The 16,433-nt window shown below is 41.3% G+C and overlaps 1 protein-coding gene across 7 annotated transcripts in view; it reads right to left on the reverse strand.

Annotated features, from left to right (window-relative positions):
• Positions 1–16,433, reverse strand: part of KCNIP4 (potassium voltage-gated channel interacting protein 4) — a 470,545-nt gene that overhangs the window by 343,009 nt on the left and 111,103 nt on the right. For 2 of the 7 annotated variants that reach the window (XM_076336025.1, XM_076336018.1), the window contains exon 1: positions 4,059–4,332. The exons of the other annotated variants lie outside the window; for them this stretch is intronic. In XM_076336025.1, coding sequence (XP_076192140.1) covers positions 4,059–4,146 — 88 coding nt within the window. In that variant the 5' untranslated portion in view covers positions 4,147–4,332. Of the gene's footprint in view, positions 1–4,058; positions 4,333–16,433 lie in introns of those variants that run through there. 7 annotated transcript variants of the gene reach the window in all.

Consider the following 16,433-nt stretch of genomic DNA (forward strand, 5'->3'; position numbering starts at 1 on the left):
AACCTCAGGTCTACTTACTCCCAGATGGATTCCCTCACCATCAGAAAAGAGTTAGGCTCCCTGTTACCACCTCTATCTGGTCCTGTGATGTTTACATGTCTTGCTGTATGAGAGATTAAGAAATAGAGAGGGCTCTTATCCATACTAGCTGATTTTGGAAGTGTGGACATTCTCCTTGGACATGGAGGAGACATCTCAGTCCTCTTCAGGCTAACCAAGCAATCAGCAACACAGATCTTCCCTGGCAGGCAGCCTGACCAATAGGTGTTTATATACCCCGTATTTCCAAAGTTCAGGAGAGAGACATCTAATAAATCTATGTGCCAATAAAGTGAGCAGCTTTGGAAAGCATCCATAATAAACTGCTGTCTCAAACAGACTTGGACTTTAGGCATTGGTAGGCAGGGGATCTGCAACAGTCAAAGCAATACTGTTGTGAGCCCCTGGATGCCTGTTCTAGTGTCTCCCATATCTTCAGGGAAAAGAGTTCTATGCTCAGATGATGTCTTCCTCTTGGCAGTAGGCTAGAAAATATTTCTGTGCACAAACAGGCAAAATTAAAGACTAAAAACTACCTTCTGGTAATCTGGTTTCTCAAAGAAAGTGCCGTCAAAAAGTACATCCCACATTCGCATTTTTTTTTTTTTAACTAAGAAAAATCTCAAGCCTGTGATCAGTGTTATTTTACACCAATGGCATCAATCTATAGATTAAAAAAATAAAAATCAATCCATAGCTTTATTTACATAAGCCTAGAAGACTGAGATTACTTCAGTTTGTTAGAGAGAGTACAATTTCCACAGCCAGAGTTGTTCTCCTCTTCCTTCTTTCTTTGTAAACACACATGCTAACTGGGAATTTGAATCTGTCCAAGAAAACCCAGCCTCCTTTACGACAGGCATTTAATATGAACATGCTTGAAAAGGACATACTTGTGAAAATTTACCACTGAAGTCAATGCCAGTTTTGTTTCTATCATCTCTTTAATCCCCGCAGTCTATCAGTTGCGACAGTTAAGAAAAACTTCCTAGCCATTGCTCTGAAATTATGTTTTCTCCATTTCAAAATAATTTACAATCTATTTCTTGATCCCTCAATGATTTATCTCATTATTTATAATATACAAACTCATGTTGCATCTGAAAACTGAAACATTCTCCTCAATTGCAGCGCTAAATTCTTTATGACAGTGTTTCAAAGAATGGGTGCTTCCAACACGCCTCGAGAGGCAGCAGGCAATAGAGTAGGAATTGGTATGACATTTGAGAAATGCTGTCTTCAAGTATTTGAGGGAGTCTGTTTCAGTTGTGGAAACACATCAACTTAATACATAGCAGAAATCACGGAAAATAAAAAACTTTGTTTAAAAGACTATTTCTTTTCACTACATTTTGCTGTCAATCATAGTAACATGCTGGAAAAAAAAGGAAGAGATCTGGATGTATTCAGGCAGAGAGTGCCACTTAAAACCCATTGTAAAGATTTATGCAGCATTTACCTTCAAGCAAGGGGGTTGTTTCATTAATATTGGTTACAGCTGAGTTGAATATTAAGCACAAGTCCCTGTTTATGTACCATCACAGACAGCTATACAAGATAATTTTTATTTTAAATATTGAGATTCACCATAGAACAGGTCTGTAGTGCTGTAAATGGTTATGAAATGTGAGCAGTAAAACCATCATTCACCAGTGATTCTTAGCTGGGCCTACAGCCAGTAAACCCAGTCTCCCTCCTAGCTCACTTTCTCATTTTCTAATCAGTGTAATCACACCAACTCCAGCAGAGCTTGTACCAATCTATATTGATGTAGATTAAGTACATATTCAACATGCCTACCCATACAGAAAGGAGGAATGGATTAGATTTAGTGCATGTGCTTTCAACAATGTGTAGTTCCAACTTAATATTAAGTATAATTTAAACATTAAAGAACACCTGAAAGAGAAACCAGGGGCCAAATTCTATCAACAAGGAAGTTAAATTATATTCACCATTGTGCTCCTTAGTAAACATCTACATTTTGAAAACAATTGGTCACTCGAGTGAGCAGATTGCTTGCATGTAAAAAGCTAAATAAGCACACATTTTTGTTTCGGATAGCTAGCCTACATTTTTGAATGCTCAAGACAGAAACAGAAATATCTTTAATATACAAATTGAAGTATAACTTTCTAACACTTTTAACTAGGCTTCCTCATTCATCTTCATTAATTATCAACATAATGAATTATGCATTAGATTTTGCAGGGGGAACAGTAACTGGTATTGCAACAGTTGAGGTTAATGAGTAGACTGGGCTATGCAAGAACTGAAGAGCGGAGCTCTACCTCTCTTAGCGGTTCAATTATTATCACATGATATTGATCTTATTTGTTCCATCATTTGAACATGACGAGGTCTGTTAACCTAATGATAGTAGTAAGACACTGTTGCCTGTAGTAAAAACGAACCGAAAATTTCCTAGGAAGTGTCTCAGTTCTTAAGAGTTCCTAAGAGTGGGGGTTTTTTGCTTGCTTGTTTCCTTTAAGGAAACAGGTTTCATACCACTCTTCTTGGCTTTCCAGTAATCTAGCACTGAAAATGTGCTGCTTAATTATAAATGAAAGAACTTCTTTTAGTAGTAACATAAGAATCATTATCCACAACAATTCTTGAAAATGGTTTTGAACTGTGAGCTTAGAAAGCTTGCAGTACAGACATCCATCTGAAAAATAACCTAGTGTGCATCATTTGACAGATGTGAAAGGAAAAGCTTGGATGACTGTGAAAAAGTATTGGTGTTCATTTCTAACATAGCTTTCTTCTTGCATTGTATATTACTTAATTTCCATAGAAACCCACAGGAGCAAGAAGCCAGCATTTCAGAGAAACGTGAATTGATACAATTCACAAAAGAGAAACCACGATAGACTAGGAATAGTACAGAACAGAAAATAAAGTCAAGGAAATTCTACGTTAGCAGCCACTCAAAGTTACCAAAAAGCTGTACCAGATTTCCACAAGTTACAAGCATCCTATAAAATACTGGCTGCCAATGTTTATGCCGTGATCTTTATAGCATTGTACCCCCAAATCTGATAAATTGCATGCATCAATACTTTAAATTATTACTGAAGATTCAACTTGCTTTCAAATCTTTCCATCAGTGCCTAAACTGGGGGGGGGGGGGGGGAATCATCAGCAGAAACTTTCAAAATACTTGTAGTAAAATGAATGGCTTTTAATTCTCAATAATCATGTTAGTATAATTCGTTATTATCTGCTGATGCTGGACTTGCACCTCTGCTTGATGATTTTTCCAAGGGGAAAAAAAAAATATTTGAAGTCTAGAATGACATCATATAAGCTATCATATTTGTCAGCTGTTGGGAGTAGCCATAGAAAATGCTGAATTGTGAGAAAAGTATATTTTCCAAAGTGCTAAGAAGAAAACTATACTGTTTGTTCAGTCTAGCTTAGAAACCTTACCTGGTACTGTACAATTTGTCCAAGGTTACAGAAAAAATAAATACCTACATAAAGTTGACAGCCATTTACATTTCAAATTCTTTGAGGGCAAAAAGCACAGGCATTATTTAAAGTTTGAGACAAGATTCTGTAACATCATACTGACAGTTTGCAGTTGATTTACATCTTAAGATAAGCAAAAACAAGCCTCTGAGAAAAAGAATGTAGTCTGCCACAGTAAATCAGTTCAAGAAACAGTGACAATAAAAAGCATGAGATTTTTCCTTTATGACCATCGTGTGATTATTCTGCATTACCTTTAATGTACACAGGTGGACAGGTGAAAGCACGTACACTCACGTTCCGATTTGCATTCAGGTGTGTAAACGCTTAGAGAACGTTACACTGTCTAAACACTCTAACGTAAGACTATGTATTCTGTGTTTATTATGTTCAGCCACAAAACAGTTCACAGATTTCTTTTTTTTATTATTATTTACAAGATGAAAGGAATTATAATGTAGAACAATGCCATCACTATATTAACCTTAGGCAATTTTCTCGTTATCATGCTGCACAGCTCGACTACAAAGAAAAACAATCATTACCTGTGTGAAGAGAACCTGTGATTAGCCTGAGAAGGTACTGGGCAAATTTCAACAGTTCACGCTTACACCGCTTCCTGCAGCCACTCATCTTAAGCAATAAGGTTTCCTCTGAGAAGAGCCAGAAGACTTTGCCAATAAAGGGCACAGTTTCTGCCAGCAAACTTCTGGGGCAGTTTACAGCCTCGCGCCTCCTCGCCTCCTCACAGCCACGCGAACTCCCTCCGCTTCACCTCCGGCGCCTGCAAAAGGAGCCCCCGCGGCAGCGAGCGGCGCGGGCGCTGCCACGGCGCGGCGCAGCCACCGGCGCCCCCGCGGCGGCCGGGCTCCGCGGGCGCGGCGGCTCCGCGGGCGCCGCAGCCCGGCGGGCGGGGCGGGGCCGGCTGCCCGCCCCGCGCAGGCACAGACCACACCCGCCACAGGCAGGGGCGCCGGGTCTGTCCTCCCCCGTGAGTCAGCAGGCGGGGAGCCGGCGGGAGCGCGGCACCCGTCCGCCGCCAGTGCGCCGGGGGGAGGGGAAAGCTCAGCCGGCAGCAAAGCCCCGACTCGTCGGAAAGCGTCCCGGCGCCGGGTATCGCACCGCGCCGCTCACGGTCGGAGCGGAGGCTGCCTTGCCTGTGCCTCACCTGCCGGAACGAAATCGAGCGGTGAGCTGGAGGGGATTCCCCACCGCCTTAACTTTGCCTGTCGGCCGCAGGACCTGTAGCCTGCTGAAGGTCGTGGAAACCCCAGGCCGCCGCCCCACCGTACGGAAGGAAGAGAGTAACGGGACCCCAAGCGGTACCTCTGTGCAGGGAGCTCCCCCTGCTCTCCGGCTCACTGCCCTGGGACGGGTGGGAAGCTGGCCCTGGCACAGCTGACGTTTCGTGGTTAGGATTCTCTCCAAGAAAGTCTCTTTAGGAAGCTACGTGCATTCCCTGCTATTCCCTTGTAAATTAATTATTTTCCATCTTGCGTGAGAAGTGTTTCCTATTAATAAAAATGATCTGCTGAAGGCTTTATCCGTGACCGAAGAACCCGAAGACTATGTTTTCGTTTCCCTTGCAGTACTTCCCTGTACTACATAAACACAGAGAACAACTCTATTGCATTAGATGGTGATGCAATATGTAATGCCTAATACAGTTAAAAGAAGACAAAGAACCCATTAAGGAAAAGCTTAACAGAAGAAAATCACTGTCTGATCTAATTTTAATGACAGCATTGACCATAAAACATTTTTGTAAATGCCTTTAAATAATTATAATAAACACAAATGCACATCTTCAAGCTATTCTTTATGTTACGCACTGAGCAGAGATAAATGCATTATAGACACAATACATCAAAGCATTATAAAAGTTGCAGTTAGATGACATAGTTTCTGTGCCTGCTATCTAAAACACAAGCATGCTGTCTTATGCTTCCAGCGAGGCTACACAGTTAATGGAAAGAACCAAAATGAAATAGCTCCCAGAACCCCCTGGTTTAGCCTAGCAAAGGGTTTAGCCTGAGAAGGAACTGGGTGAATTTCAGCATTTCATGTTTACACCATTTCATGTTTACAGCATTTCCTACAACCGCTCGTCTTAAGCAGTAACTATTTTCTGTGTCTTTTCAGAAAAAACTTTGCCAAGAAGAGTTTGACCAAAAAACCCACAACAAAATCATCAAATTCTGAGGCATTAGAGATCGCAGGGGGCCTTACAAGTTTCTAAACTCCTCTGGTCTCCGAAAAGGAAATTCCTTAAATAGCTGGTGGACGTGAAGAGATACTGAAACAGGAGTGTGTCTCTCTTCTTTAGAAGAGGACAGACGAGGCCAATGCAAATGGTTTTCAGCTAGAGTCCTTGACCTTCTTAATCCTTTGACATTTTTAATTGCTTTATACAAATTTCACTAGCAGTGTTACTTCAAAATGAAGAACTGAAATACTGGTTTTCTAAAGCCTTACCTAAGTATGTATCACCAACACCATGTTTTGTTGTTGTTCCCCCCCCCCCCCCCAAAACAAAGCTGCATCAGTTCTGACACTTTTTCCTAAACCTTTTACATTTCAACACAGCAATAACAGTAACTGCTACCTAAGAAAGAGTTCATGAAAGGTTTCTGACCAGTTTCACTAAGAGGCTTTTAACAAACAATGCAACGTTCGGACAGAATTGGGTCCAAATCTAGCTCCCAATATTTTTCTGCTCAGCAGAAAAGGCTGACTAATCATTGGACTAAAGTTGCTTACCCCAAAATCAAAAGAGCAGATCAGGGAAAAGTGGACAGGAAAATTAGAATGGAAAACTGTAGTAAAACCACCATGGATTTGTTGACAAATATTATAGTGAAACAACATAAAGGACAGTTGGAGAATATCAACTTCTATATATTGGTAATACACATTTTCTTTTTTTTTTTTTAATTGATGGGACACACTAAAGTCCTCAATCAGAAACAGTCTATTTGCACCTAACTATATAAATACTTTTTATATCTATAAGCTATGTCCACCCCTAATAATTAACGTCAGAGCGATCTGGATCAATTCCTATAAGTTCTGACTTTGGAATCAGGTACTTAGAAATCAGGGTTTAAAAGCTATTATTTAAGTACAATGGAGAAGGAATAAAACACACACACACACACACAAAACAAAAGGTTTTTTCAGACCTTAGGGAAAGTAAATGGAAGGAAAAAGTAAACATTGTTTGTAAACTCCTGGATTTTCAAATTGTTTTACCCAGTCCAGCTGTCAGGCTCCCAGAACAATATAAAACACAAATTATTTTGTTTTGAAGTACTTGGAAGGCATGAAGTGACTGGGGAGAAGACATACGGATTTTTTTTAAAAGACTGTCCACAACAGCAGTCCAGTTTAAATGCAAAATGGAAAAGTTTCCCTGAATGTACAAAGTGTACTGCAGAGCTGTTAAGACAAATTAATTCATAATAATAAAATATTTTCTTCCCTTGCGGATTTCTAAACAAAGCTACAAGAAAAAAAATCTTAAAAATCTTTGTCACCACCACAAGAAAAAAACAACAAAAACATCAATTTATGAAATTAAATTCTAACCAATCCATAGATACAATTCCACATGCATTTTTAGAACTTCAATGTGGGTCTCAGCATTACTGGTCTATGCCCCAGGCAGACGTGTTGGCAACTGAAGTGCACCCTAACCATATTCAGGGAGGGGCTATACAATGATGTCGCTTTAGTCCCATGCTACAAAAGACAAAACTATGCAAATCTTAAAAGTTCAGAGCTGGTCAGTATCAGCAGGTATGTAATCAGTATTTCTTTCCTTGTTCCTGTGTAGGAATAGTATTTCACTATAAAACAAAACAATCAAAACCAAAGCACAAATCAACTTAACAGCAATATGAAAACATATTTTAAAATAAGTAAGGAAAAAACCTGATTTTTAGATTGCATAGGTTGCTGGGACAATCTAGTCTAATCTTCCTTCAAAAAAATCTTAACCTCAAACGCACGGCCTGTCTCAGAACAGAACATTGTGATGGCCTGCCATAAAATGATAAATAATGCTGAATTAGCTAGCTTTATAGTTTCTTTTTGAGAGAGAAAGTTACTAAATACAGATTATATTTAATAACAAAATAAAGCAAAAACATCTCTTAAAATATGCAAGAAGTAGTTAAATTTGGCTATCATTATATTAAGTAACAATGGCAAAGACTCAACTTGCAAGAAGCACAGTATAATGGTTTAAGGAGAAAAAAAGCCATCACAAATATTTGATGCGAAGAAACCCCTGCAATAAGGATGACAGTGCATGCCAGATATAAATCTGCTAGTCTGGTAACAAAAAAAAGCAACAGCACAAGTTGAAGTGACATATACAGAGCACAAGTTGATTGGCTTCTTGAAGACGATTTGCCTTGTATACCTCTTATATTTGCACACGTTATTTAAACATTCTTCCAACTTCAAAGAGCAAAATCTCCTCCTGAACTAGCCTGTGCTATTGCCTAAGAGTAAATTGAAATCTTCTAACAATAACAACATCAACTTAATTAGATGCTTCAATCTCATCAGAAAGGGTGACTGCAGGAAGTCAGCCAGGAGCACTGAAAACCTGTGTACGCAGTTTCCTCGCTGTTGACTCCAGAGGCTTGCAAGGGCTTCTGCTCTTAATGCAAACGCTGAATTCCACAACTGAACATTTTTATCAGAGGATTTCTAACCTCCTTAATGCAAGAGAACAGAGATAATATTTACAACCTAAGCACATGGCAAGAAATAACAGATGGGTAGAAACAAACAGATGGGTGAACACAAGGTAACAGCGAGATGTTTACGATCAGCATTAATAAACAGCTGCCACAAGTAGATGACCAACATCAAATCTCCTTTCAGTTGCTCCTTATCTGTCACAAGAGTCCTAAATCACAATCCCTAATGTATTTATTTTAATAGCTCTTCTCTGGTCTTTTACTTCTCGACTCTACAGTATTTTGTACCAAGGCGTTGAAAGTTGGCCACCTTTGTTCTAAAGTGGATGCAGCAGGATTGGAGTCCTTCATCATAGAAGTCACTGGAAACTGCAGAACTAATTCCAAATTATTCACCCTGTCTATCAGTCACCACTTTTAACCACAGCCAGTGAATAGCAGCAAAAATTCTCCTGCACCTTATTTGCCCAAATTTAGTCTTGGCTATTAACACAAAACAGAGATAGTTATATGCTAGAACGTGAGCTGGGGAAGCAGAGATGCAGTTATATGTTCCCTTCCTAACTGATTAGTAGTAACGTGCTAGCTAAACTTACTTAGTTTAAAATGGTTATGGCTCACTGCTGTCTGTCCTGAATGTTATAGCGACAACAAGGAAAAAACTATTTCTGCTTCATCCACTCCATATTAAAATGGATGTCCACATGGGATGTGGACACAATCTTGTTCTGTCTTGTGTGGGAATAGTAACTTCCACAGAGCCCAGGACAGATAGTGAGGGGACTGCCAAGGTCCCTGGTGATGAAGAAAGACTTCTTTTTTTTTTTTTTTTTAATTTTTTTTAAACCTTCATAGCACAATTAAAAAGTTTCCCAACCATTACTTATCCAAACTGCATGCAATGTTTCTTGATGTGGAACACAAAATAATAAGAAATCTTCATCCTGGCCTATGCCACTGAAAATTAATCCAATCTTCCTGTTTTTGTCTATAGTTTTTAACTTCTCCTGAAAGCTTGCTGAGAATAACATCCTCAAAATCAAACAGCTCTATTGCTGTGCTTAAAATAGGACTACAGAGAAATGACTGCTACCTCATGCTGTTTGCATAATGTCAACAAATTATACATGTGCTCCGTTCTAATAGCTAATACCTGCATAAAACAAATTACTTTCATCGCTGTTATAGTTCCAGACTCTATAGGTTAAAACTTAATTTTCTATTACATTTATGGAGCTTAATAAAACATGGTGGCTTAGCCCACCAGAACATAAAACCTTTTCCCAGTGTAACAAAAACACTTAAAACATTTGTCTCTATTATTTCTAACTTCCCTGTAACTAGCTGCTCTGTCAGAATGCCTTTTTTACCTACTCAGTGTCCTTGAAGCTTACCCCAAGGATTCATTTTCACACAACACTCTAAGATGATACTGCAGACAGTCAACTAGGAGCTACGGCTGCCTCAACCTCCCACATGGTCCTCACTTGCCTAATTAAATATTCATTACTCCATAATGTTGCGGTGTCAAACAAGAGCAACTTCCCAGCCTGACCTTCCACAGCCAGCCTGCGGTTTGTGCTGGAGAATAAACAAGACTGGGACTTACCTGCTGAAATATAAATGACATAATGCAGTTTTCATGTTGCACATTAAGTTCTGTGCAATGTAAAATTCTCACTGCAGAATCTAGAGTACTATCTTTTAATGTTCAATATAAACTGAGTATCTGTATGCAAAGCTAACTATAAAACCTGCAGGGGCAGTGTTATCAATAATCTTTCTGCAGAACACTAAAGCCTTTTATTCCTTATTATACAGATCCTGTTTTATATGTATGGTCATATCTTCCAACTTAAAAAACAAACCAATGCTGAGTATTCTCAAATAAATCAAAAAAGATTGAGGCAAACTACTATCAACAAGTATCTGAGATTATTTTTTTTGTGGCTTTGGACTCCTATCTTAGTTTCATATACCCCATTTATATGAAATTTGCGTTTTGCCTCCAAGACAAAAGAATTTATTAATTCCAAATCTCTCCTCTCTGTGGAAAGAATATCTGGAGTTATTATAACTTATTTTAGTTGTACTAGATTCTGTACATATTTACATCTGTATTTAATGGAAGAGAAAGCTGAACTGAAAAAAATCAGAAGGAATCAACTTCCCTGCTATAGAAACCATAGCCTTAACAGTCTATAGGTTCCATAGATCTTTCGAGATTTGATATAACTACAGCATATCCATATTATGCCCATACGCAATAAGAATATTGAAAAGCTTGCATTTTGACCCCAACAGGTACATTAACCTGTTAAAGAAAAATATATCAGAAATTGGGTGCAAATATCTTTTGTTTATGCATACTATGTATGCAGCGTTCTTAAGACAATGGAATAGTCATTGCACCAAATCAGCTATGAGAATTCTGTAAGCATAATAGATGAGTATGTACAGCTTGGGCCAGTAAGTAAAAATATTAATGAGAAGTATGCTTTCGCTACATATATATGTAGCGACACATATGTATGTATATGCATTTATATAAAATATACATATGGTTTAAAAAAAGTTAGATTTCATAGCTGCAGTAACTTATGCAGTCATCTGTGAGAACCTTTTTACCCCTAGGAGTTCCCCATAAATGGTCAAAACTTACATTTCATCTTCTCAGTCAAGGGCTTCCCTACAGTTTTCAAGGATTTTCTTTCCCCTGGCATTTTTTGCTAGTCCAAAACAATTGTGGATGCTGTAGAGGTTGCAGGTGTGGCTTGATGCCCTGATTAAACAAAAAGTTAAGATTTAAACGTGCAAATCCTTAAGTCTTCACATCCTTAATCTGGCATGAATTGAAATGCATTTGGGTGAATATGCTGCAGCATTAGGGAAAAGAAAGATAGAGAACAGATGATACAGCCCAAACATCTCTTCAAAGCCTACATCTTGGTTGAAGTAATTTTGAACCGCCGTCCTTCATCCAAAATTTGATTCTGCTAATTATTTTATATGAAGTACCAGTGTTGAGAGCAAGTTAAACTACCATACTGCTAGACCTGTGGTGCCTGTCTTTTCCCTCCTAGCAGGGTCCTGCAGATATCGAGAAAACAGTCTGTCAGCATTCCTGTGGGATCCTTCAGTAAAGCCCTTTGGGGAACACGAGCAGTTACTTGTCTACTCCAGATTTTCCAGGACTGGAGTGATTGTAATACTGGCCTACAGATCTTCCTCCCACATAATACAGGTGATTAGCTCTCCCAAAGTATGCAAAATTTAACTCTGACAAGTAGGAAAATCATTTTAAATAGACTTGGAATTGATCTGATCATATCTATGGTCTGATAAACCTGAACTGAACCCTGCTCGCGGGTAACAAGAAAGGTTTATATATGCTCAAAACTCTACCAATCTAAACTAAATAATAATTTTTCTACTCTGCACATGTATTTTCATTACAGGCAAATTAAAACACATTCCAAAAATTATTTTATCATCATCTCCGGTCAATTGGAAATTCATCTGGGTTTCATGTTACAGATGAAGCCTGAAGAAGCTACCCACTGCGCGCTTCAGACAGGAAACGGTGATCGAGGATATAAATCAGAGAGTAGCATACCCATTTAGCATTGCTGGCCCTGTAACGGAAGCATATGAGTCTGCATTACAGTCTTGAAGTTGCATACTACATACAGCTGGTAGATTTGATGGCCTTATACAATATCTATGCAGTATCATCATTTGTCTTCCTACCTCCTACCACATATTCTTTTGTGATGATATATATACCACCATTTCTCCAAGAAGTATGATGTGCTGGAGAATGGAGTTAATTTTCTTCATAGTAGCTAGTATGGGGCTGTGTTTTGGATTTGTGCTGGAAACAGCGTTGATAATACAGGGAGGTTTTCGTTACTGCTGAGCAGGGCTTACACAGAGTCAAGGCCTTTTCTGCTCCTCACACCACCCCACCAGCGAGCAGGCTGGGGGTGCACAAGGAGTTTAGCGATAGGACGAGAGGAAATGGCCTCAAGTTGTGCCAGGGGAGGTTTAGATTGGATGTGAGGAAAAATGTCTTTACTGAAAGAGTGGTGAAACATTGGAACAGGCTGCCCAGGGAAGTGGTGGAGTCCCCATCCCTGGAGGTATTTAAAAGACGAGTAGATGAGGCACTTAGGGACATGGTTTAGTGGGCATGGGGGTGTTGGGTCGATGGTTGGACTCGATGATCTTAGAGGTCTTTTCCAACCTCAATGATTCTATGATTCTATGAGTTGGGAGGGGACACAGCTGGGACAGCTGACCCCAACTGACCAAAGGGATAGTCCACACCGCATGACATCACACTCAGCATATAAAGCTGGGGGAAAAAGAAGGAGGAAAGGGAGGATGTTCAGAGTGATGGCGTTTGTCTTCCCAAGTAACCGTTACGCGTGATGGAGCCCTGCTTACCTGGAGATGGCTGAACAGCTGCCTGCCAATGGGAAGGAGTGAATGAATTCCTTGTTTTGCTTTGCTTGCATGTGCAGCTTTTGCTTTACCTATTAAACTGTCTTTATCTCAACCCACAAGTTTTCTCACTTTTACTCTTCCGATTCCCTCCCCCATCCCACCAGGGGGGCGTGAGCGAGTGGCTGTGTGGTGCTCAGTTGCTGGCTGGGGTTAAACCACAACAGTCCTTTTTGGTGCCCAACGTGGGGCTCGAAGGGTTTCAGATGACAACAGATTGACCAGAGCATATTAGAAGAGATTTATATCTGTTAAGAGTTGCGGGTCACGATACTGATTCATCTGTTCTCGATATTTGTTTATCTGATCTGCGCCATGCTCTTTATTTTGCTGTACATATTAACAATCAGTGTAGGCTTTTGCAGTTTGCTGTGCTCTGCAGTGATTAGTGATGTTTTGCCTGGGAGATTTGTTATTAAAACACTGATCTGGAGCTTAATCTGGTATTTGGACTCTGTACTGAAACCATTAGTGTACTTGGGGTATCGTCTCATGGAGACAATTAACAATTATACTTCTTCCTCTGAGAGGTTTTTTGTGGAGGAAATACAGAATGGCACCTTCACTGCCGCCTTCTGTGATGTTTTCTCCCTCGTTACAATAACTTCTCAGTATCTTGAACATCCTTGGGTAGTTAAAATACTTCTATTGGTATTTTTTAGGAATACTGCTTCGGTTTTGTCTAAGGTTAACAAGCAATTTAGGAATATGACCCAGGCCCTGCGAGAGTACGGTCATGGGTGGCACGGCATGTGGAAGAATACGGGCGGGTATCTAGAGAACGTCTCACCTCCAATGGTCTGCAACTTCACTCCCGAACAACTACAGGATCCTGATGAAGTGACAGAATGCTTGGAAAAAAAAAATGCTGTGACTATTCCAAAGAGGCACAACTTACCGCACTGTGCTGGGCCCTGGCCAGCATCTACCAAACACTGCTCGATATTATGCAGCACCCTCAGGGAGAAGAGAGGGAAAACATACCAACAGACACTATGGCTAAACCAGACACTGTATCAGTCACCCCTATAACTAAAAAGAAACAATGGAAGCGAAAGTCAGCTTGTTCAGTAAGGGATGAAGAAGCTTCTCCTAAGAAGGAGCAGGAGAAAGAATCAGAGGAGGCAGCCTGTTCTGCAGCAGAGCAGTCACAAGAACAGGAAGAGGAAGAGACTGAAATCATAAACGAGACAGAAACCACCCGATCCCTGTCCCTAAATGAGCTGCGAGATATGCGAGAAGATTTTAGCCATCAACCAGGTGAGCTAAGTCTCAGCTGGTCAGTCCGATGCTGGGATATTGGGGCCAGTAGTCAGGAATTAGAGGGTAAGGAAGCCCGGCAGCTAGGATCCCTTGCTAAGGATAAGGCCATTGACAAAGACACTGGAAAAAAGGCAGGAGTCCTCAGTCTTTCGCAGCAACTCCTGTCAAGTGTGAAGGACAGGTATCCCTTCAAGGAAGAACTTGCAAATTCCCGAAGCAAATGGACCAACGTCGAGAGAGGTATCCGGTCTCTGAGGGAATTAGCCATGTTGGAGGTGATCTATGACAACCTGGACGACAACCAGGCATCCAAAGACCCAGATGAAATCCGGTGCATGCGGTCCATGTGGCAAAAGTTTGTACGAAATACACTGATGTCATACACCCACCCCCTGGCAATAATGAGCTGGATAGACATGGAGGCACCAACTATAGATGAACTGGCCAGACAACTCCAAGACACAAAGATAATCTCATTTCCTCCACGTGGGCCTGTCTCAGCTGTGAATAGACTGACCCAAAAAACGTCCAAGCAAGCCAAGAAGGGTAGGTCTTCCTCACGCACTCCAACCAAGGCCTCAGCTATTAAGAGTCAGCCTTTTTCTGTTCAAGGGAAAGGGTACCGGTGGCGCACGCCATGGGCAAGCCTGTGGTTCCTCCTGCGTGACCAGGGGGAGGACATGAGGAAGTGGGATGGTGAACCTATTTGGAGACTAGAAGCTTGGGTACAGGAACTGCAAGGAAAAACAACAGCCAAAAAGCATCCGTCCAGGAAAATTACTGCTCCAGGGTCTGTTGGGCAGAGTAGAAGGGCTGATCCTACTTTTGACCCTGATGAAGGGACTTCTGTTTTGCAGTTACAAAAATCAAGTAATGAAGACTCCAACCAGGACTAGAGGGGCCCTGCCTTCAGCCAGGCAGAGGAAAGGGACAACCGGGCTTACTGGACTGTGTGGATTCGATGGCCTGGCACATCAGCCCCACAGAGTATAAAGCTCTAGTGGACACCGGTGCACAGTGTACTCTAATACCATCAGATTACAACGGGGCAGAATCCATCTGTATTTCTGGAATGACGGGAGGATCCCAAGAACCCTCTGTGTTGGAGGTTGAGGTAAGCCTAACTGGGAATGAGTGGCAAAAGCATCCTATTGTGACTGGTCTGGAGGCTCCATGTATCCTTGGCATAGACTACCTCAGGAGAGGGTACCTCAAGGACCCAAAAGGGTACTTGGTGGGCTTTTGGTATAGCTGCCTTGAGTACGGAGAAGATTAAACAGCTGTCTAGCTGGCCTGGTCTCTCAGAGGATGCGTCTGTGGCGGCATTGCTGCGGGTTAAAGAACAGCAGGTGACAATTGCTGCCATGACAGTGCACCAGGGACAATATCGCAGCAATCGAGACTCCCTGGTTCCCATCTGTAAGTGGATCTGGCGACTGGAGAGTCAAGGAGCGATCAGTAAGACGCATGCATCCTTTAGTAGTCCCATATGGCCAGTGCAAAAATCTAACGGAGAGTGGAGGCTAACAGTGGACTATCGAGGCCTGAACGAAGTCACACCGCTGCCGAGTGCTGCCGTACCAGACATGCTAGAACTCCAAGATGAACTGGAGTCAAAGGCTGCCAAAGGGTATGCAACAATTGGTATCGCCAACGCATTTTTCTCGATCCCTCTGGCAGCAGAGTGCAGGCCACAGTTTGCTTTCACATGGAGGGGCATCCAGTACACCTGGAATTGACTGCCCCAGGGGTGGAAACACAGTCCTACCATTTGCCATGGATTGATCCAGACTGCACTGGAACAGGGTGAAGCTCCAGAACACCTGCAGTATATATTGATGACGTCATTGTGTGGGGCAACACAGCAGAAGAAGTGTTTGAGAAGGGGAGAAGAATAATCCAGGTTCTTTTCAAAGCTGGTTTTGCTATTAAACGAAGTAAGGTCAAAGGACCTGCACAGGAGATCCAGTTTTTGAGAATAAAATGGCAAGATGGGCATCGTCATATCCCAATGGATGCGATCAACAAAATAACAGCCATGTCTCCACCAACTAGCAAAAAAGAAACACAAGCTTTCTTAGGCGTCATGGGTTTTTGGAGAATGCATATTCCAAATTACAGTCTGATCATAAGCCCTCTCTATTGAGTGACCCGGAAGAAGAACGACTTTGAATGGGGCACTCAGCAGCAGCAAACCTTTGAACAAATTAAATGGGAGATAGTTCAGGCAGTAGCACTTGGGCCAGTCCAGACAGGAGAAGATGTGAAAAATGTGCTTTACACCTCAGCCAGGGATAACAGCCTCACCTGGAGCCTCTGGCAGAAAGCACCTGGAGAGACTCGAGGTCAACCCCTAGGGTTTTGGAGCCCGGGATATAGGGGATCTGAAGCCCGTTACACTCCAACTGAAAAAGAAATATTAGCAGCGTATGAAGGAAC

Source organism: Aptenodytes patagonicus, chromosome 4 (genome assembly GCF_965638725.1).
Source record: "Aptenodytes patagonicus chromosome 4, bAptPat1.pri.cur, whole genome shotgun sequence".
Taxonomy (NCBI): Eukaryota; Metazoa; Chordata; class Aves; order Sphenisciformes; family Spheniscidae; genus Aptenodytes; species Aptenodytes patagonicus.